Source organism: Mercurialis annua, linkage group LG8 (genome assembly GCF_937616625.2).
Source record: "Mercurialis annua linkage group LG8, ddMerAnnu1.2, whole genome shotgun sequence".
NCBI classification, from domain to species: Eukaryota; Viridiplantae; Streptophyta; class Magnoliopsida; order Malpighiales; family Euphorbiaceae; genus Mercurialis; species Mercurialis annua.
The window spans coordinates 34,450,801-34,473,516 of record NC_065577.1 but is presented as its reverse complement, the minus strand read 5'-3'; the positions used below and the strand labels follow the sequence as shown (position 1 = coordinate 34,473,516).

The following is a 22,716-nucleotide window of genomic DNA, read 5'->3' as shown; positions in this document are numbered from 1 at the left end:
AAAATATAATGAAAGTTTATTTATTTTAAAACTGATTTCATAATAATTATTGGTAAAATGAGCTTATCTACTCACTATCTAATGTTTCTATCAAATATATTACGATTTTACAATATTATTATTAGTCTATCATCTTTACAATCATTACTGATGGATACGGCATAAGTACCAGACTCACACAAGAGAACCACAACACTAGCCCAGAGGTCACACCAATTGAGTCCTTGACTCAGTACGACTAGATACCGGCGCAAGCAGCTAGAATAACTAGATAATACCAATATCCTATGAAATCAGGGATATGGTTGCACTCGAATAATTTCCAACAAGAGGATGAATTCGAATCTAAAGTAAGAGTTATACTAGAACACGATGACTAAAGGATTATATAAAGGAACGTTTAAGTCAGGTAAAATTCATATTCACTTTTCATACTATTCTTATCAATACTCCATCGAAGATCTGACTTAGGTATCGGAGAGTGTTCGAGCAAAACATCGGCTCGAATCCTTGTAACTCGTTTTATCTTGACAGGTTGGAGTTTAACTGAGAACACAATCATCAAAACCATCATTTGGCGCCGTTTATGGGAAAGATTATTCATTTCTGATATAAATTGAATTTTGGTTTTGAAGACGGAACGAAAGACATAGAAGAGCCACCGCCACTAGGAGTGGTCGTGACAACCGGAGGACTACCTACGAGCAACGGCCAGATCCTTCCACCTACCTCAAACAATGGAGGAATAAGAGGGATCGCACCAGTCTCCATTGGAACATTACCAGTAACCAGTAGAGTCGTGTACGACATCACTTCACCACCAATCATCAGAGGTACTAAAGGAGGAAATCTCCCGGGAAACACGGCTTCACCATGGGGGTACTACACTTCCCAGTACCAGGCAACTATGGCGTATCAACAACCGATAGGGACATGGTATCCATTATACTATCCGTGGACTCATCCACCCATCAGGGGTATGAAAGGCTTGTCCATCCAATTCCTTTTCCCTCTTTAGACACTAAGCGACCAGTAATGTCCATGATGCAAGTACCTCCGTACGTAACCCAAGGGATGCCCTTGACACCTCTCTATCATGAGGCAGTGATGAAAAGTATCAATAATTTTCAGGACCATCTAGTGGGACTGGCCAGGGAAAAAGCAAGATTAGGGGGAACACATGAGAGATAGACGCAGAACGGTGACCCGGAGACTAGACGCAGACTTGAAGCACCAACACCAAAGGAAAAGGGAGACGGGGAACCACCTTGCAAAGGACGATCTGAGCCCATACCTCGAAGGAAGGACGATACACCGAACAAAGCTGCATGAACTGCTCCCTTACCTGGGAATAAGCAGACCCCGGATAAAGTAGCAGACACAGAAGTCCAAAAGAGTGACATAATTCACATAGGCGAAGAGGAAGAGTCTAGAGGAAAGAAGGTCCCGAAGAAAACGAGGAGGAAAACAACCAGAGGCTACAAAAAGAAGCAAAGCAAGTTGAGATCAGAAAGAAGGGGAGATATGAGATCATAAATGGGAAAGAATAAAAATGAAGGGAAAGAGCATTTAAAAGAAATATCTAGAAACCGTTAAGCGGTTACAAACACGAAACGTGGCGCCTGGCAAGGGGTCAAGTTCGGGGAAATTCAAAAATTTTGAATTTCAAAGATGAACTGAAGAGGCGAAAGGAAAGACTCACAATGGATGAAATCATTAAAGCCCAGTCCAGAAATAGCAAAAGGTGGCACATCCCATTACCAGACCCAAAACAAACGGATCAGAGACACAGTCCAAAATAAAGTCACAAGAACAAACATAAATGCTCGGCAAAACATATTTTTATTGGGAGGGACTAATGATTGATACATCATATGTACTGGACTCACACAAGATAAGCAGAACACTGACCCAGAGGCCACACCTAATAAGTCTCTGACCCAGTACGACTAGTTACCTGCGCAAGCAGTTAAAATAACCAGATAATACCAATATTCCATGAAATTAGGGATATGGTTGCACTCGAATCAATCCCAACAAGAGGATGAATTCGAATCTAAAGTAAGACGCATACTATAACACAATGACTAAAGGATTATATAAAGGAATGTCTAAATCAGGCACAATTCATATTCATTTTTCATACTATCCTTATCCTACTTAGATATCAGAGAGTGTTCGAGCCAAACACCCGTTCGAATCTTTCTAACCCATTTTATCTTGACAGGTTGGAGCTTAGCTGAGATCACCATCATCAAAACCATCGATTACCAAATATATCTATGAGCTTATGTGCCATAATATTATTCGTCCATATGTGCAAAATTATTCTATATGACATATATAACTTCGCGCCAAGTCAACTTCATATGAGTTGTAGATGTATTTGACAAAGATTTTAAAAAGTGATGGATGAAATTGGTAAAGTTTAAAAAACATTATATATTTTAAATAAATTCATAAAGTATACTTGTTTTCTCAATCTAATAACGAATTTTAAAACGTCTCAATTGCATATAAAAAGTTTTATTTTTTTTCAAGATATATATGCTAACGTGACACTCATTTATTGGTGTGATTTTGCTGAGGTTAACATCTTATGATCTTATTTATCGAATTGAGAAAAAATAAAATTCCTACGTACAATTGAGATATTTTAAAGTTTGTGATTAAATTGAAAAAATAGTTGTAGTTTATATATTCTTTTAGCATCATTTTTATATATTTGGTTAAAATATGAAAATTAGGATTGATAATTTCACTGCCTAATTATAGGTTACGAAAAGTGACAAATTACTTTTGAACAAAATAACAAGATAGATGTGATCGTCATCTTCGCCTTCCAACCATTGAGGATGAATGAATTGCACCAAGTTTTATGATCCCACTTAGCTATTAATAATTATTATTCGAGTTAGTTACCGAAAAATAATGCAATTAGGTCAAATTAATTATTATTTTTTGACTGTTTTCACATGCATGATATACCGGTAGAGATATTATAGTTCGATTCTCTCTCACTCTGCTTATAACAATAATAATAAAAATATAAATTAAATTTCCTAAGTTTTGAAAATATAAATAACAATGATGTGTGATAAAATTAACTATATCATTTTCATTAATTGAGTTTATTTGTTGATCTGGTAAAGAGGCTTGTTGTAACTAAAATTTATTTATTTTTATAAAGTCTATAAAATTTTAAAAATCATAAATTATAAAAACAAATTTAACTTTAAAAATATACCTTATAAATTCTAATTTATTATTTAGATTATTGTTATTTTTATATTAAATTAAATTTTTTTATTATAAAAAGACATTATTATATTTTAAAATAAAAACTTTTGTATATCAATTTTAAAATCTTAAATTGTGTATAATTTGACCAAATGTTATAATCTTTCTTTAATAACTACTCTTATTATTATTATTATTATTATTATTATTATTATTATTATTATTATTATTATCTGAATTAATATAAGATATCAAAATTAAACAAAATGAAAAATTTCTAATCAATTATGGATAAACATCACGTTGTAATGTATTATTATTCAAGAATGAAGAACATGTTGGTCTAATCCAACATTAATCTTCTTTAATATATATGTTATTAATCATGTCCCAGTCAAATCAATGATCTTCTTTGTAGTTGCAGTCCCCGTGTCGATCATAATAAATTTTTAATTTCCTTAATATGGCGTCACAATCATAGTATACATCATTCCAGCAACTATCAGCACATTTAAGTATTGCAATTTGCAGTCAAATAATATTATCATGAATGAGTTGGAATTTCATTTCTTATCGAGCGGAACACCGACCCGCTCACGTAATTTAGTTTATGAGCTGTTATTGTGATTTGTAAGTGGTATGGGAAAAGAAAGCAAAAACCATTAAAGTTTTTGGAGAAGAAGAGTAAATTAAGAGATGTTATGTGTTGATGGGGCAGCAATTGAGAAGGCCTAATTGATTAGACGATTCATTAGTACGGTTCAAACCCACAACCTCACTTATATCAGGAGAGCGTCTTACTGACTCGCATGCGCCTTGGAGTTAGCATACACTATTATCACTTAGAAATTAGACTAAAGTTATAAAATTTGACTAAAACTGTAAAAAATATCGAACGTTTTTAAATTTGTGGTCTATTAAGTCCGACCGGAAAGCCAATTACGCTAAAACTAGGCGAGGAATGTACGGACTGTCTGGAACTCTCTGCTCTTTCTTCCGGTTAATGAACAAATAACTTCAGTTCTTTCAAAATTCAAGACAACCAATAAAATAAAATGTTGTTTAGTGACAAATGATTTTTTTAATTTGTTGTATTCGTAAGGACGAGGTAAATAAAAGAAAATAAATCAAATTGACCTTCTTAGTTAAGCGGAGATGTCCGTTTTCGTCTCTTCTCCATGTGTTTTCGAAGATGTACAAGAAACTTATATGCAAGCAAAATCAAAGTTACAAATTTTTCTATTTATTTTTACCTAAAAGTTGCAAGCAAAATCGAAGTTACAATTTCTACATCTCTCATGTAACATTTCAGCAAAGGTATCACTCAACTAAACAGCTAAAGAAAGGGAGAGCTTGAAAAACTTACTATGTAACCCTTAGAATACTCGCTGAAGCTGAAGCAATCCGGCTGCTGAGCGTCAGCAGGAAAATCAACAAAGGTTGCTACCTCAACTCCAATTTATGAATTATGCTCCGATCATTTTCTACCACCTCAGCTAAGGAGTAAAATGAGCCAAATTAATCAACTTAAGGTGTTTTTGTCCATAATCATGAACTTTTTACGCCAACTCCAGGAGGCGAAATGAGCCTTTGTTAGCAGGAAAACTGTATATTAACTATCATGAGATGTAGGAAAGTTGGTTCCATCTTTGAGATGGCTTATTGCTGTGGGACATAACCATTTGAGCATGTTTGGACCTAACACCTGATCAAAAGTACACAAATCATCATTCGAATGGATTACAAATAAAGACATTAGTCATGAATGATGTAAATGTAAATGTGATACTGGCAATAGGGGTGTGCAAATCCGGTTTCGGTTCCATTCGAAAGTGAATTTGTCATAATAGATTGGTTTTTGAAAGAAATAGAAGCAGAACTGAATTAGACGGTAAAATTCAGTTTGGTTTGGTTTGGTCCGGTTTTTTAGTTTTATTGAAATACAAGAGCAATTCCATTTAAAATTTTAAAGAAATTTATGATAAACTAAAAATTACTAAAATTAGAAATTAAGTCTAAAGCAAATATTTTAAAAATGAATCAAACCAGAATATTTTAAAAAAAGTTAGGGTCGGTTATTTGCATACCCCTAATGGCATGTGTAGTGACCAACTATACATAGGCAACCAGTCCCGCCGACACACACACACAAAGAAAGAGAGATACCGAGGTGATATTCTTGTAAGTAGTAAGGTCGAATTGATGTCGATAACTTTGCCCAGATTTCCTAGCCAGCCATGCTGCACCGATTCCTTCATAATACTGGCAAAAGGACCAAAACAAATCTTAATTGACAATATTCAAGTGTCATCCATGTGACAATAATTTCAAATTCTTATCTTGAACTTGTATACTTTAACAATATGGTCTTCATATACTTTCTAATCACTAAGCTCAAGTCTTCTGCTTAAGAAAGAATAAAATAAAACTATTCCATCTATATGTATGCTAAATCTTGAAAATTATCCTAACTCGACAATGCCCGTGGCAAGTAAATTCATTGCATATAGTATAGTCTAAACAAAGGAACATTTATTTCCAAAAACCCACTTCTTTAAATTAATTTTCCAACTTAAAATTAACTTTTGAGGCCTTTTTTGTTGTGGAATGAAACCCACATCCAAATGCAGCTCTATTGACCCTATGGAAAGAACTGTCACAGATTTTATCATTCAAGTATTTGATCATCTGAAATTATATTTCTGATACCACAAAGCAAAATTTCACGTAACAATTTATTCTGGACTTGTACAATCTATATGTAACCAACTAATGAAATTCAATATCCTACCTCTATGGTTGTCATGTTATGGGTGATAAGGTAGATATGCCAACCCAAGAGAGTCCCGAGTGTTGCACTTAAGCCTATCATCATAGCGCCCGAAACAATCTGAGATAATACCACTGTCAGTACATTTTCTTACAATCTGAGAATATTATCTAACACACACTTAAGAGTATAAATCAATTCATATGGTATGAGTTAAATCAACATATAGCACTTAAATGGTGATGTATGCACGTCCATTGAAACACAAAATGTAGCAACCTTGGTCAAAATATAGGCAACCATCTGCAATGGATTGAGGTTATTACCTCGGGTTTAATGTCAGTCATGCTCAAGTATGTTATAAACTAAATCTAAACCTAACCAACTACAATACCATCATTATCCCTACTTTCCATATTATTTTATCACAGAAACAAAAGTAGGTAACCTTTGCCGAGTTATTTTATGAGTTTACTCCTTTAAAACCAATTATTTGGTAACATCCATTATTCTGGAGTGACCAATAATTTTATGCCAGTATCTAGTTCTCCATTGTTCTTTACATGAATATACTATTTGTCATAAGGAGAATTTCATGAACATTTGATGGAACCACTTCAACAAATTATCTGCATTCATATGAATATGAACTTACATAAAAAATCTTCAAGTAAAAAATTCTGCCAAAATCCCGGTTTTTGTGAAACACACTGCTGATGATCATGACCTAAAAATGCCAAGCACTTGTCAATCGCTCGGTTATGAAAAATATCAGAACAAGGGGGAAAGAAGGTCCAAACTAACTAGCTGTACCGTAGAGTAAATACTTGCTGCAGTTGCAAAAAGGATCAGTATGAAAAAAGCTTTATAGTTCCTATAACCAACACAATTATTTATCCATAGACAATGATGATCCTGCACCCAGTTTCGAGAAATAATTAATTAAGATGTCTGCTTAAATTTCAAGTTCAGAGCTCGTGCGTCCAGTAACGACACAATAGTAATGCAACCTAACCTACCATCCTCAAAACACACCTTCTACAACTTCGGCAATGATGAGCCCTGGGAGGCTTATACGTGCAACACTTTTCACACTGCTGCTTTTTCAATCCCTATCACGAGTTAAAATCAATAATTAGTGTGAAGTTGCAGTACAAAGAAAAAGAAGGTGTATATGCTATATAATATATTTGATCTCCAATTAATCATCGGTATTCTAGAAGAGCATTTGTGCAAGAATTCTGTAGTCATTATATTAGTTAACCAAATAGATTAGTCAAAAAGCTTTTGATTCAGCCATCAATTGTTTGAATTTTACGGAGTGCAACACTTTACTTATTTGATGATTCTAACTAGCATTCTCTAATCATGTGAAGCACTGACACTTAAGTGGGCACGCCAGGGAGACCGGGATACGTACCTGACACAGAAAATTCCATGTCCCAACACTTTTTACAGTTCAAAGAGAGGGGACACGGTAGGGACAACAATTTTGACACAACTACTTCATCTTAATAATTTAATGTTCAAGTTATTAAACGAAGACTCCCGAGTTTAATCCATGGCTAGGCCCTCTAGTCTCCAAAGGCACCACGGTAATTTCAGGAGCTCTACTGTAGATCAAAATTCGGCTGAGTACTTTAGTGTTCTCCACAATCTAAATGTTTCATGATATTGGATAATTATCTGAATTAGATATGAATCTGATATGACTATACTCGAACTCTTAACAAATATTACATCTAAACACCAGAATCTGAACGGCTAATTTGAATAATATGTGAAAACCATCGAAAAAGGAACAACCAATGCCAGAATCTTTCATAGTTATTAATAATTCAGAACCATACAATTCAATTTAGAAGAGTTCAAACAATCATACCCTGAAGTATATAGTCAACCATATATGCCACTACAAGTTACAATTGCAAAACAACCAAATAGCTTATTCTTCCTAAGTATTACGGCCATGTTTGGTTTATAGAATAGGTAGGGAATGGAATAGCTATTCCGTATAGAATGATTATTCTTTGCTTTGGTTCATGGAATAGTTATTCTATGGAATTACTATTCTATGATTTTGTGGAATAAACACCGCTCTCAAAAAGTAAACAATAGCTATTCCATTTCATGAACCAAACATGGCCTACATTTTCTCAGATCAAACAAAAATACTTGAGCAAACAATTCCATCATTTAATAAAAGCTATTTCCATATAAAATCTCAACCTTTCGCATTTATAGCGATATAAGCACAACTATTAAACTTGGCAAAAAAAAGCCTAACCTTTCAATTTTTTGGCATTTTACAGCGCCAAGCTTCTTCTTTTTTTCGCCAAAAGATATCGTATTGACAGTTCTTAATGAGTTCAACAACATCGAATAATGACTTAGGGTATGAAAGCTTAGGCTTTTTTATGCCAAATTTTAAACATTATACTTAAATTTCTACAAACGTGAAACAACAAACATATAAAAATCAAGTCAATTAACATCTTAATCAAATGTTATTATATCAAAACACAGATAATAATCACTAAAATTAAATCAAGAAAATGAATAAAAATAGAAAAACTTACATTATTTTGATTATTTACTTCAACGTCAGGGACATAAGAAGAAGGAACATGACCAGGGTCAGGGAGAACACAAACAAATAAAGAAAAAAGACATAAAAAAGCCATGAAAGTAAAAATCAAAGCATTCAAAATTCCAGCTGAGCTCTGCAGTCCAACCCAATCCTCTATGAAAATGAAGAGTGTGGCGTAATAAACAAAACCCATTAATAAAAACACGCTAAATACAGGGATCGATTTGAATCTTTGCCAATTCATTTTGGAGATGTCAATTTGATGTGTGATTTTTTTTTTCGTTAAACTGGAAATATGTTCTTGGAGCTTAACAAAAACTGTTACTACCAGTTTGGAGAACATCCAGTTTTGTCCTTAATATTTATCATGAAACTCACATATGCCCCTCTATTTTGTTATTATCCATATGTAACCCTATAGTCTATGGCTGACAATTTTCCTTTTTTTTTGCTACATGGTATATATGGTTTTCTGAACGGTTCTCAACTATGAGACGACATTTTTATCTTTCATATTAAAACTAATTGTCACTCGAGTAGTGTAGGTCACTTGCGGAAGGCGGACTTTAGCCCTAATTTTTAAACGGCTGCATATACATGAGTATAGTTCAAACTTGCAATCTCACTCAAACCAGGAGAGCGTCGTACCAATTTATCTGCGTCTTATGTCACGGGTTTAAACACAAGGCATAAGTGAGTTGGTAATCTCGTTGTAGTGCAAGGATGCTTACAGTTACGGTCCTTAACATTTGGCATTCAAAAAATAAAGTAAGCCCTAGCTACCGCTGCAATTTTAAGGGTGAAGAGAAGGTGATCTTCGGCTTTTGACCGGATTATCGCCAACTCTTTTTTCTTATGTATATTTCTAAATTTTTGTTTCTTTTTAGGAATAATAATTTTTCGTAAGAGAGATTTGTTTGTTTTGTTGTTTGATTGTGATGATGGTTTTTATAAGATTAATTATATATACAATTCTGACCTTTGCACTTATTTTTAAAAATTACATGACTTTAAAAACGTGTCAATCGCAGACATCACCTTTCATTCCTTTTTAAAGATAACATTGACAATTTTAATGGCATTTTTAAAAACGTGGCATGACACGGGGCAGACCCAAAGAATGTCCAAGTCAGCGAAACTTCACCAAAAATTTTGCATATGATGAAATTGAAAAGAAATAAAAGGCGGTGTCTGTGATTAACACGTTTTTAAGGTTACGTTATTTTTGAAATTTGGTGCAAATGTCATGATTTTATATGTAATTAACTTTTTATTATATATGTGTATTGTTCATATTCGATCAAGATTTTATTATTATGGGTGATCGTCTGTTTTGATTCTTAAAAACTTCATTTTGTTTCGATATTTTGTTCATTCCTTTAAGTTTTTTGTGATGATATAAGTTTGTTTGTTGCAATTCATTGCTGGTTTTCGCATTTTTTGTGATGATTCAAGTTTTTAATTTACATAATTCTTGCAAAATCAAGTTTTGTATTGCTCAATTGTAGTTTTTTTTTTTTGAACTCAAAACTGCAATCTCATTAATCAATCAAAAGAGCATACAGAGAAAGTCTGGAAAAGGTAAAGACCAGACTACTAAATCTGACATAGAACGGGCAGCCCTCGCAAGAGAGTGAGCTGTGCCATTCGCAGATCTTCTAACAAACTGAAAACGTACTTGCTGAAAGTACTTTGAACAATAGATAGTATCATCCAGAACGAGCCCTATACTTGAGGCATATTTCTGGTTATTTGCTAAAGCAAAGAAGACTTCAAAACAGTCAGTTTCTACAATAAGTCATATCCTGCCAAACTTCTTGACCCAGCTTAAAGCTTCTTTCACCGCTATAGCTTCCGCCTCTCGAGCAGCAAAACCACCCATCACGGCTTTAGAACATGCCGCATAAACCTGCCCAGCTGAGCCTCGGAGAACCCAACCTAAACCACAAGACTTCCTGTCAATGAAAGTTGCAGCATCAACATTCAATTTCATCCAGCCAAACTCAGGTTTACACCACACAACCTCACCCATATTAAACACAGAGTCATACACAGATGGAGAAAAGCCAGAAACCTTAGCTGAGCTCCAACTAGCAAAATAAGCACCCGCTGCATTCACAATCTCAATAGCCGTCGACATCTTATTATTCCACACTACCGAGTTTCTATTATACCACAGATACCAACACAAGACTGACACATGTTAGTGATATGCACTAGGTCAATCATGTTTGACCATGTTTTGACTTTATCATTTTATTATTTATTGATTGGCAGTTTTTATCATTTTATATTAATGATTAAAATACTTGAATGGTTAATTCTTTCTAAGGTCATCGAGTATGTGACTTGATAGTAGAACCCTTAGGTTTAATAAAAGAATTATATACCATCTATCCCTAGTCTTAATAGAACATTGAGACTAGTATGATGTTGACTGATGATTATGTTTTACTAATCATGTATATGAGATATTAAGTCAAATCATAGGTGCTATTTGAGAAATAAGGCACTGGATGACCCACTGTGAGAATACTACATAGATCACTGTCATAAGTAATTCTCATTACAGTTCTATTAGTATAATCCTTTGACCTTGAAATCATCATGGATTTCTACATAGCTATTTCATATTTTGATACAGTCTTACATTATCTTTAACAGGATAATGGAATAGATTGTCATTGGATATGAAAGTAACTATGTGAGAAATGTGAGTGACTGAGAAGGAATTTGTCCCTCATTTATTTGAGTAAGATATCTATGGGCCCCTTGAAGAAGATAGACTGAAGTAAATGCATGGCCATGCTAATTGATAAGAAGTTATCATTTTCAGTCTACTTAGAGTCAAGAAACTAATGATTGAATGTTATAAGGATGACATAACTATGCCTTATATTCAATCTGGATATCGAGAGACAAAGGGATTAAAATATTATTGTAAATGGTTAAATCGGATTATCGATATTCATATAACTTGGGTAGTCATAATGTCTTGCTAGAGGCCACTTATGACTTGTGGGCTGAAATAGGGATTTCGAGCCTACTGCCAACGTTATATGAACCTACAGGGTCGCACACTAAGAACAGGCCCAAAACAGTTATGGGTTGTACAAGCTCAATGTGATTAAGTGATTAATTATATATATATATATATATATATATATATATATATATATATATATATATATATATATATATATATATATATATATATATATATAATTCGTAATATATATATATATATTAATAAATATATATATTAATTCGAAATTTAAGGATAAGTGTTTTCCTTAATTTATTATTTTTTGGAAGATAATAAATATAGTAATTAATATATATGGATAATTATCAAAAAGGAGTTTTTGATAAACATAAACTTGTAGAATTGCAATGAGATTGAAATTCGAATTTGTCTCAAACCCTAGTGTTATTTATCACTATAAATACTCATTAAGCAGTTGGTTTGAGAATCACGAAATTCATTATTCACTAAATCACTAAAATTCGAAATTGCTTGTGAAGCAATAGTGCTAGCACACAAGCACTAGTTTTGGCTAAGGTCTGTTCGTGTGGATACTCGTAGAGGACGCGTTCTTTTGGAGGCGTTTCTGATCCGAGGCCAGGTATCACCAAAGTGAACCACCTCCTTCCTTCCTACATTGCTGTTGAATTCGACATACAAGTAAGTAATTGTTCTGTTTAATTCGAATTACATGGATCTTGGTTTGGGTTTTTAGATAAATTTTTGAAATTCCGCTGCGTTATGAACCAATAAAACCCAACAACACCATCATACAAACATCATTTGGCAAGCTATCAACACACTTATTAAACCAGTCTGTAAATGAATCATTGATGTAGTTATTTATTCATCTTTCTAAATCTTTGTAAGATAATATGGGGTAATTGATTTTGGAGGTCACTGTACTTTTCAAAAATTTCAAAATGGTGACCGAACTTCAAAACGTAACATTTAAGTTACTATACTATTTGCTTATGTTAAGATAGAAGGATTTTTGGTCACTGAAGAAAAATATTTCGAGTCGATTTTTTGTTGATTGTGTGTATATATGAAATATAAGGTAATATTTGTCATAAACAATCAAAATTTGATTACTACATATGTATAATTTGACCGTAAAACACATAAAAATCTTCCGAAATCACATATTTAAAAGTTTAGTAACCATTTTGTTACGTTTTGAAGTTCAGTCACCATTTTGCAATTCTTAAAAAGTACAGTGACCCCTAGAATCAATAACCCGATAATATGCGTATAATTATAACATTTATTTCTTTTTATTTGTTAAATCATTTGACTTATCTTGATTCTTATACTAACGGCTTTTGTTCTTGAGTTAATGAAAATGTTATCATGTCGACTTCAAAAATAAAAAGTAAATTCTTATGAATTCAGGTAATGATAAAAAATCACAAACAATTAGATTATGTGGCTAGATAAAAATAAAAATAAATCATGTAAATTGTAAACACTTCTTTTTCAAATAGGTAGAAAAGTGATAAGACTCTGAAGCGTCAGATGATAATTTTAATAAATACCCATTCGGGTGACGAGCTAGTGATCCGTCTGTTAGAATTCAAGCAGACTCGATCGATGCGCAACAACAAATTTAAAGGACTGAAACGTAACTGCTGCAAATAATCCATAAACATTCAAAAGAATTGTGATAAATATCTAAAAAATTTGACTAACTACAATACGTTAATAGTTTGTGGGCTAATTTGTAGGTTTGATAGAATGAATTTTTCAAAATCTAACCTTGATGGCCTTAAGACCCTTTTTGACACTTCCTGTACGCCTCCATCGATAATAAAGCCATGTCCTATTCGTCTGACATCGATAGCGAAGTCAACCGATATATTATGATAGCCTGACACATCGATAGTAAAGCCAACTAATGTATCCTATACATATTATACTAATCGCTCTCATATTGGTTGAAATATAATGTATTTAACTCACCGGTATGGTGAAATTTACATCAAGTTAGGTTTCATTACAGCCAACTAATTATAACATAAGTTTGTGGGCGTAATTGATAAAAAAATATATAAAATATTAAGAATTAAAAATTATTAAAATATCAAAATATATAAAAATATATTTTTATGGTGAAGAAATTGATGATATCCATTGGAGTGAATTTGGCGAAAATTCACCAAATTGAAAAATGGTGAACGAAATTAGATGACTCTCTTGAAGATGCCTTAAATTAAAGATTTTAAATTTTTATGTTTAAAATTGAAGAAAGTTCTATAAGTGCAAAGAGGATAAACGAGAGCTAGCTAGTTGGGGTTTGAGATAGGCCAGCCAAGTTACAACTTGCATGTTAGGGTTTGTAACAAAAAGAGATAACGATCGTTCAAGCGGATTTGCAATGCACTTTATATTTGTGGGTCTTCAACTTCTTGTTGCCAAACTTGACAATATTTTCAGATCTGTCAACGTATATAAATGTTAAGTTCAGCATGTAGTATGTAGTTTTCATTTTTTTTATTTCATCTCTAAGCGTTTTTATTTTATTACTTCGTATCTAGACTTTTGAAAACAGTTTTATAAAAATCTCCTATATTTATATATTTAGTCTGTATTTTTTAAAGGCCAATCCTCTAAAAATCCCCTCACCTTTCAATCCCTTTTCGTTTGCACCCTCACCTTTCAAAATCCCCAATTTTACCCTAATTACCACCTTTCATTTTCAATTGCACCCTCGAAATATTAAATTGACCTTTTTTCACTCAAAAAATTTCAAATCAATATTTTTTATTTTTACTCATTTTCTAACTAGTACTAAATGTTAAAATTTCAACAATAAAAGCATCTTCTCTAAAAAATATTTCAAAAATTACTAAATTTCACATTCACTTTTATTTAATTTTACCGTTTTAATTCCATAAAATTAATTAAATTAGATACTATTTATAATATTTGTTGAAATATAAAGTATTAATTTGAAATTTTTGCAGTAAAAATAGGTCAATTTAATATTTAAGGGTGTAATTGAAAGTGAAAGGTGGAAATTAGGGTAAAATTGGGGATTTTGAAAGGTGAGGGTGCAAATGAAAGGAAATTGAAAGGTGAGGGGTTTTTTAGGGGATTAGCCTTTTTTAAAATAGTTTTACTTGGTGTTTGAGAGTGCACCAGACTTCCACATTTTTATTAATAAAAAGAGTTTATAAAATTATTTTCAAAAATATAAGAACCAAATAAAAAAAACTCTTAAGGACCAAGTGAAAAAAAAATGAAAAGCACAAGAACTTTAAAATAGATTTTACCTTAATCGAAAGGCTAAATGCTGTAAAAAGGCCAAACCTTTACTAAAATTCCACAAAAGTCTTGACCTTTCAATTTCGTCGATTTTTGCCAAAAACATATTATTTTGCCTAAATTTTGTCCAACACTCAATTGACATTCAATTTGCTGACATGGCGCCTATGTGGCGTGTTACACAATCTGCCATCGTGGCAATCATCAGGTTAAAAGTGCATTTAAGTTCTTAATGTTTAAAAAAATTACCAATTTCATACTTATAAATTCTTTTAACATATTTTACCCAGTTAAATACCACCGGCACCGTTTTCGGCCGCCTCTCCCGTTTTCTGACCGTCCCATTTGTTTTCCGATCGATCCATCATAGTCGCCGGAATTTTTTTTAACCAAACTGATTCAAAATACTAAAATTTTATATGCCAATTTTTTAAATAAATTTGATTTTTTTTAAAACGGAGGAGCCGCTGCTCCTCCTGAGGAGGTGCTGCTCCAAAAACGAGGAGCAGACTGCTCCTCGTTTTTGGAGCAGCAGCTCCTCAGGGGAGGAGCAGATCTGCTCCTCGTCGGAAGAGCAAATCTGTTCTGAAAAAAAAAATCGGGAAAAAAATTTAGACAGAATGGTTATTTAATTAATTTTAATATATAATTTTATTTTTTTAAGATAAAATAAATGAAGAAGAGGGTGAAAATATATAAATAAATTTATAAACAAAAAATTGTTAAATACTATAAAAGTTAAGTTGAAACAATTCAAAATTAGAGGGTGTAAATAGTTTTTTAAAAAAATTTAAGAATTTATTTGTACTGTAATCTAATAAGTGCTATGTTGGCACATTGTGTGGTACGCCACGTAGGCGCTACATCAACAAAATTGATTGTCAATTGATGGTTGGACAAAATTGAGATAAAATAATCCGTTTTTGGCCAAAATCGTCGAAATTGAAAGGTCAGGATTTTTGTGGAAGGTTTGACCCTTTTATAACATTTGGCCTATTTGGAATTAAACTTTAAAAAGCGGCAAAATAAAATAAAATTGAAGGACATTTCTCTAGCTGCTGCAATAATCTAAACAATTGTAAAATTTAACTATCAACCATCATAACTAGATACATGGACAATCGAGTAAAACCGTACAGTGGACTCTCTAATAATTAATACTCAATAAATTAATAATTCTAATAATTAATACAATTTTAGAGAGCCAATTTGAATATTACGTTTTATAAAGTATTCAATAAATTAATAATTCTAATAATTAATAAATTTTTAATTTATCATGTATATTAATTATCAGAGAATCGACTGTATTTTCAAAATGTAGGCTATGAAAGATGGACAATACTCCATTTGATTAACAAGAAATTCAGTATAATGACATCAAACACAATTAAATCTTTGAATGCAGCAATAACAAAGAAAGAGAGCTACAAATTATAATGTTATTTGAATACATGAGAAGCATAATTCAAAAATGGAGTTAAAAAATATAGCTTCGGCAAAAGGTAAATTCACAAGATTGATGTCTAAGGTTAGTTTCTAAACATTACATAATCATTTCAAAAAGATTTTAGGAAGGTGTAAAAACAATAAAAAATTAAAATTTTAGAGAGGGAGTAAAATTGACAAATAAAATATAAGAGTGTCTTTTTATATAAATTTCTCTTTGATAAATATGTCATCAAATTGGATAAATGACAACATTTGAAAATTAAGTATAGAAAATAAGTTCCAACTAATTTTAATTTTTTTGGTTAGAAGTGAAACCATACATAAAAAATTAAAGAGTTTATGTACCAGTTCTCATCCCAATCATCAAGTCTATTTTTATTTTGATATAGGGCATATGAAGTGTTTTAAATGGATTCCAACTATAAGACGATACTTATAAATTGTTCACATTTTGACTGATTTTCACGATCAGACAGTTTAATGTTTTTTGCTGGAGGCACACTGTAATTCCAAATTTTAAACGTCTATATATATAAGTACAATTAAAAAATGTAGCTTCACTTTGTCAAGTCTTTAAACCTTAATTTTTAGGATATATTATGAAGTGAAGTTGCATTTATTAATTGCATATAACCATTTAAAATTTAGTGTTAGAGTTTGCCTCCAGCAAAAAACACTAAATGGCCTAATCGTGAAAATCGGTCAAAATGTGAATTTTTTTTAAATACTGTTTCATAGTTGGGATCCATTTAAAACACTTCAATATTTGCCATATATCGAAATAAAAAAGACTTGATAATGAATGACTGGGATGAGAACTGGAGATGTAGGTATCAATCAAATATCATATCAACCATATTAATCCAAAAATGAATTATTTGTATATAAGCAGACAAGAAAATTTGTTATAGCAAAACTGATTTGCAAAGATTTACATAGTACATATTAAAGTTGTTTTTATTTTCCCCATTTACTCTTTATGTACTTGTGGACCTTAAAGCAGAAATGATGATTTGTTGCTCTTAGCCATTTCTCTTAATTTCTCAATTTTGACATATATAAAAGCATCTCTATTAGTGAGAGTTAAAATAGTGTAAATTTTACACTAAAATTCCACTGTTACAGTCTTTCATCTCCAATAATTTACTCTATTTTTTACACTAAAAAAATATTCTCAGCATTTTCCTATCTAATTAATTACTTAAACATTTTACACTTACACCCATGAATTATTTAAAACTTACAATGTACATTCATATATTTTTATTTTTATTTTTAATTATGTTCATATATTTATTTATAGTAAAATATATTATTAAACTTAATATTTTATTTTCTAAATATGTTCATATATTTGTAAATATATACAATTACTATATTTTAATATATATATATATATATATATATATATATATATATTTAAATAATAAAAGACATTAAAATATACTTCACCTATAAACTATTGAATTTATTAATACCGATTTTTTTAATGTTACATATTTAAATCGGAAAAGCTTATTTGGATTATATTGTAATAAAAACTAACAAATGTTTAATAATGAAATTTATAATAAAAAAAGAAACCAAAAGTAAAATAGAATTACTCTATTTTCATCTCCAATAGTACTCTATTTTAAGGCACACTACTATTATAAAGTGACTCTATATATAGAATAGAAAAATAAGATACACTATAATAGAGTTGGATATAGAGTACTATTAGAGATGATTTTTACTCTAAAATGGCAAAATAGGGAACTATTGGTGATGGCCTAACAGCTTTGTGTCACTAATTGCATAACCCCACATCATAACATGGCTTTTTAGATTCTTGGACATTGGAACATTAAGTTTCTTTTAATTTCCTTGGCAGAAAGTAAAAAAAAAATTTCAAATTATTCCAAAAAAAAAAGCACATAAACTTCCACATTTTGAAAAATCACATAACTAACTAAAAATTTAAAGGGCTAATTATCCAAAAAATAAATTAAAAGGATTTCAATGCTATTTCTAAAAATTTAAAGGGTTTTTTTTGTAACTTTTAAAAATGTTGAGAGTTTAAGTGGTAAAAAATAAAAACTAAAAAAAACTTATAAACTAAGGAATTTTTTTTATACCTTTCATCTGGTTTCTTTAGTTAGTACATTTTTTTTTGATATATAGTTCATGAGCTTTCCTGAATGGGTCTTAAATATGACGACACTTTAAATCCTTCCAAATTTAGACTAATCAGTTAGTAAAATTTATAATGTTCAAGGAATCAGATTTCTACTAGATTTACCTACTCATATATGGACCATTTCTTAAATGGAAAAAGATATTTAAAACTTTTATGATGCACACTTAAGTAGTTAATTCTTTTTGTTGTTAGCAATTCAAACTCACTTGAAGATCAGTTCTTTCTGAAATATGAGTATGACCAGAAATACTAGGATTCCAATTAGCAATCCAAATATGAATCAATGCTACAACACCTTTGAATGGCGGAATCCGAAAATAAAAACACCGAGGCAAGAGAGAAAAAATACGGCTAATGACTATTTAGCGGAAAAAGATACACTACCACATAAGTCACTTTCAGCAACACCAGACAAGTGTTGCTATATGTACAAAAACTGTTGCCTTGGGTCTACTGCAACGCTTTTCAATCGGCTACATTTGCGGCCGCTGCAATAGGTATTTTTATCTATTGCAACAGTTTTTTTATACTATTGTAACAGAAATAAAATTGCTGCAATTAATAATAAATGCAACGGTTTTAAACATCTATTATAACAATTTTGTAATGCATTTTAGGCAACATTTACTTTTAAAAGGCAACGATTTGTAATGCATTTTAGACAACATTTATTTTCTATATATGTTGCCTTACGTTATAAATGTTTGAATTTTGTTAAGTACCGTGCAACGGTTTTTAACCGTAACCTTTCTGTTGCCTTATATGTACTATTGCAACAGTATTAATAGTGTTGCTATGTTGGTGTTGCTGAAAGTGACTTATGTGGTAGTGATAGAAGGCAATCAGAAACTGCCGATGATTGACACAAGCGCTCCTTCTCCCGAATTATCAAAAAAAAAAAGCGTCCGTTACTTCAGATATGCATTAAATGTCTACAAAAATCAATAAGAGTTCATAATGTTGAAAGACAAAATTAAATTTAACTAGCTCTTAGAACCTAAATTGCCAATTTCCTAATCCAAGTACTCATGCTGTGTTGGAAAATTAATGTTAATCATTTAAATTCATAATGCTCCTTTATTACAGCTAATAAAGTGTTAATTAACAATATTCTTTTTTCTTCAATTTATTTTTTCCTCATTTTTTTGACAAAAACTTTGTTGTTTATGTGGGACATTAATATTGCCAGAACAAGTCTGACTGTCAAATAATTTCTTGTATTGTTCGTGCATGTTCAAACTCAACATAGATTCCTTTGGAAGAACTCCAAAAGTTGAAGATAATTCAATTAAAATCCCTATAAAATAAAATACATTAATAAAATCATATTAATACATGTGAAACACTAATTATATTTTTGGATAATAAGTTAATGAAAAAAACAAGCTTAACTGTACCAAGAAGAGAATACATACAATCTCAAACTCCAAAACAAACATGCAACCAATAGACAACATTTCAAAGTCAAAACAGGAATATAATTATATATATTTAAATCATTTTATGTCAATTATTTTTTCTCAACTGATGACTAAAACCCTAGACCTAGAAAATTGTTTAGTTAATTTGAAAATTGTTTAGAAACCTGGTGAATTAACATTTGCAGCCAAACATATTGATTTTTTTTTCTAAAAAAGAGGAAATAGATTCAAATGTAATTGTTGCCTGACCTGATATTAGCTAGCTTCAATCCATTCTTGTATTCAGAGGCGTAGCCAGGAGATTTAGTCGGGGCGAAAAAACCTTAATCGATGATTTTTGCATACCAACTAGGGCGGAGCTTAGAATCAGAACTTTCTATCTAAAGATACTTGCGTCTCCGACCATCTCTGGCCAGGGCGGACGCACGGCTTCGCCACTACTTGTATCTGTACCCTGATCATCATTTACAACATCTTGATTCTGTGCATAAATGAGCAAACAAAGTGGGGAATCTAGAAAACAAACATGTCAAAATTAACAAATTAGTACTGCATATATACATATAAATAGCCAGTAAATTAATTAAACTCGGGATCTATTATATCAAACAAACATAAACATATATAAAATTTGAGTGAAACTAAAATAAAAAGGAAAAGGAAAAAGAAATTCAAAGATTGGATTTTAAAAATAAATACCTTTGCTTAGATAGATTATTAGATGCAGAGAAAAGTGTTGGATCCAGTAGTTGATGAGGTAAAGCCATTTATGGCTGATGCAGCATCATCAAGATTCTCAGAGCTTCAAATAAAATCTATGGCAAATGATGAGAGAAATTCTCAGACAATAAATATTTGCATGTGAATCTTGGTGATGCTGCACCTGCAAACAATGACTGGTTTTTTTTCTAATTGAACAATCTATGGCCATGCATTAACTACAAGGAAAAATCAGAAGAGAAATCAAAATCATAACACAGATCTATTCATTTTTGAGTGATTTACAAGTGGCAATTCAACAAATGGTTAAGTATATGACACCTTGACCTATAAAATACAAGTTCAAAACAAAAAACTAATTTTTTTTATAAAACTAGATTCTAAATATAAAGATTATTTCAGTTTTATAGGTATTTTTGTAAACAAAAAATGAATAGAAACACACAAAACCAGCACCTTCAACTACTAGTTGGATTTAGGTGATTCATGTGTCTCAATCTTTTTTTAGTTAAAATTAGTATGAGAGATATTATTATAGAAAAAAGGGCATAAGTGAAAAACCAAGAAAACAGATAAATAAAACAAAGAAAAAAACACAAGTCATCAAAGAAATAAAATCAGACCAACAAAAAGAAAGTTTCAGAAAAAAAGTGATTGTACTGTTTTTGATAAAACCAAAGAAATATATATTTATGAAGATGAAGAGAATCAAAGAGATAGAAAGTGAGAGGGGGAAGAAGAAGAGTAGGTGATGAGGAGAACTTATTATAGCTTTGAGGTTCTTATATATACACATCACTTCACCTTTTTTTCCCCACACATGGGTGCATGGAATTTCTGTTTATTTTTTAATTGATATAATTATATACTTATTTTAAATTATCTTACGTTAAGAAACTATTTTAAATTATTTTATTTTAAGAGATAAATTATTTTACATTTATAATTAAGTAACTCAAACTTTATTGTTATAACATCTGAAAATAAAAAAAAAATAAAAAAGACGGGAAAATATGTCCTTCCCTAACCCTTACCCTAAACCACCCCACCACCAACGCCGTACTCCGGCAGCCCTTCCATCACAACAACTCCCCTCACCAAATCACCAATCGGTAGCTCTTTCACCAGTGTTTTACTTCGAGAATTATCCGGACAATTGGAATTATGTTAACCTCCAACAGGCTTTTTTGAAGTTTGGTGTTGCGGGTAGAGTTTCACTAACAAGGAAACGAAACGTAAGGAACAAACGTTTTGGGTTTTTTAGACCTAATCCGGAGGAAGATTTACGTACGGTTAAAGCTAGGCTGAATTCAGTAAGTATTGGTTATTATCGTATTAAGGCTTATGATGCTAGATATCCATTGAGGGTTTCTGAGAATTATGCTTCGAAAGGAAAAGCTATAGCTCGTTCAGATCAGCAAGATAGGCAGCAGAATTAACATGTCTTCAAACCTTCCATACGTGATAGAAGGTCGTTTGTTCAGGTGTTGAAAGATGATCCGATATTTTTCTCTCCTCCATCAGATACTATATCAGACTACTCAGACTCCCTTATTATCTCTGTTAAGAATTTACGTTCTTTATTACAAGTTTCTTCTTACTTGCAATCTAAGGATGTCGATTTTGTGTCTATGTCTTTTGTGGGTGGGGCTGATATAATTCTTAGGTTTAGATCAAAAAAGGATGAAAGAGTGGTTTTTGAATCCATCAAGTTCCCATCGTTGCTGGATTTCTTTTCCTCTTTTGAATCTTTTGACAGATTTGCTGCAAGCAACGGAAGGTTTACCTGGCTCAATATCGTTGGAATTCCAATGGGTGCATGGGAGGAGGATATTTTCATGCAGATTGGGAATCACTTTGGTGATTCTATTTCAGTTCACGCAATGGTTATCTCGAAGGATAAGATGGATACTGGATCTGTTTTGATTTGCACCACTAGAGATAATGTTCATGAATCAATCCAGTTGGTTTATAGTGATAAGGAATATGCTATTCGTATTACTGAATCAGATTTACCAATCGTTTTGGAGGAATAGGAGGGATTGGAGTCGG

The 22,716-nt window shown here is 31.6% G+C and overlaps 1 protein-coding gene across 1 annotated transcript; it reads right to left on the bottom strand.

Moving 5' to 3' along the window:
* Window positions 1–4,353: 4,353 nt before the first annotated feature.
* Window positions 4,354–8,958, bottom strand: LOC126660222 (probable protein S-acyltransferase 15). The gene is made up of 7 exons (XM_050353591.2): window positions 8,590–8,958; window positions 7,030–7,122; window positions 6,824–6,925; window positions 6,666–6,737; window positions 6,032–6,130; window positions 5,407–5,502; window positions 4,354–4,945 (listed from the first exon to the last, which is right to left on the bottom strand). The coding sequence occupies exons 1-7, from the start codon at window positions 8,941–8,943 to the stop codon at window positions 4,853–4,855; spliced, it is 909 nt and encodes a 302-aa protein (XP_050209548.2). The 5' UTR covers window positions 8,944–8,958; the 3' UTR covers window positions 4,354–4,852.
* Window positions 8,959–22,716: the final 13,758 nt, after the last annotated feature.

Excerpts from the sequence above, each read along its gene's own strand:
- LOC126660222 (XM_050353591.2), bottom strand. The coding sequence starts at position 8,943 with ATGTTCTCCAAACTGGTAGTAACAGTTTTTGTTAAGCTCCAAGAACAT. Across the intron at positions 7,123-8,589 it reads AAGTAAATAATCAAAATAAT|GGATTGAAAAAGCAGCAGTG; the intron begins GTAAGTTTTTCT and ends AACTCGTGATAG. Across the intron at positions 5,503-6,031 it reads ATAACATGACAACCATAGAG|TATTATGAAGGAATCGGTGC; the intron begins GTAGGATATTGA and ends TCCTTTTGCCAG.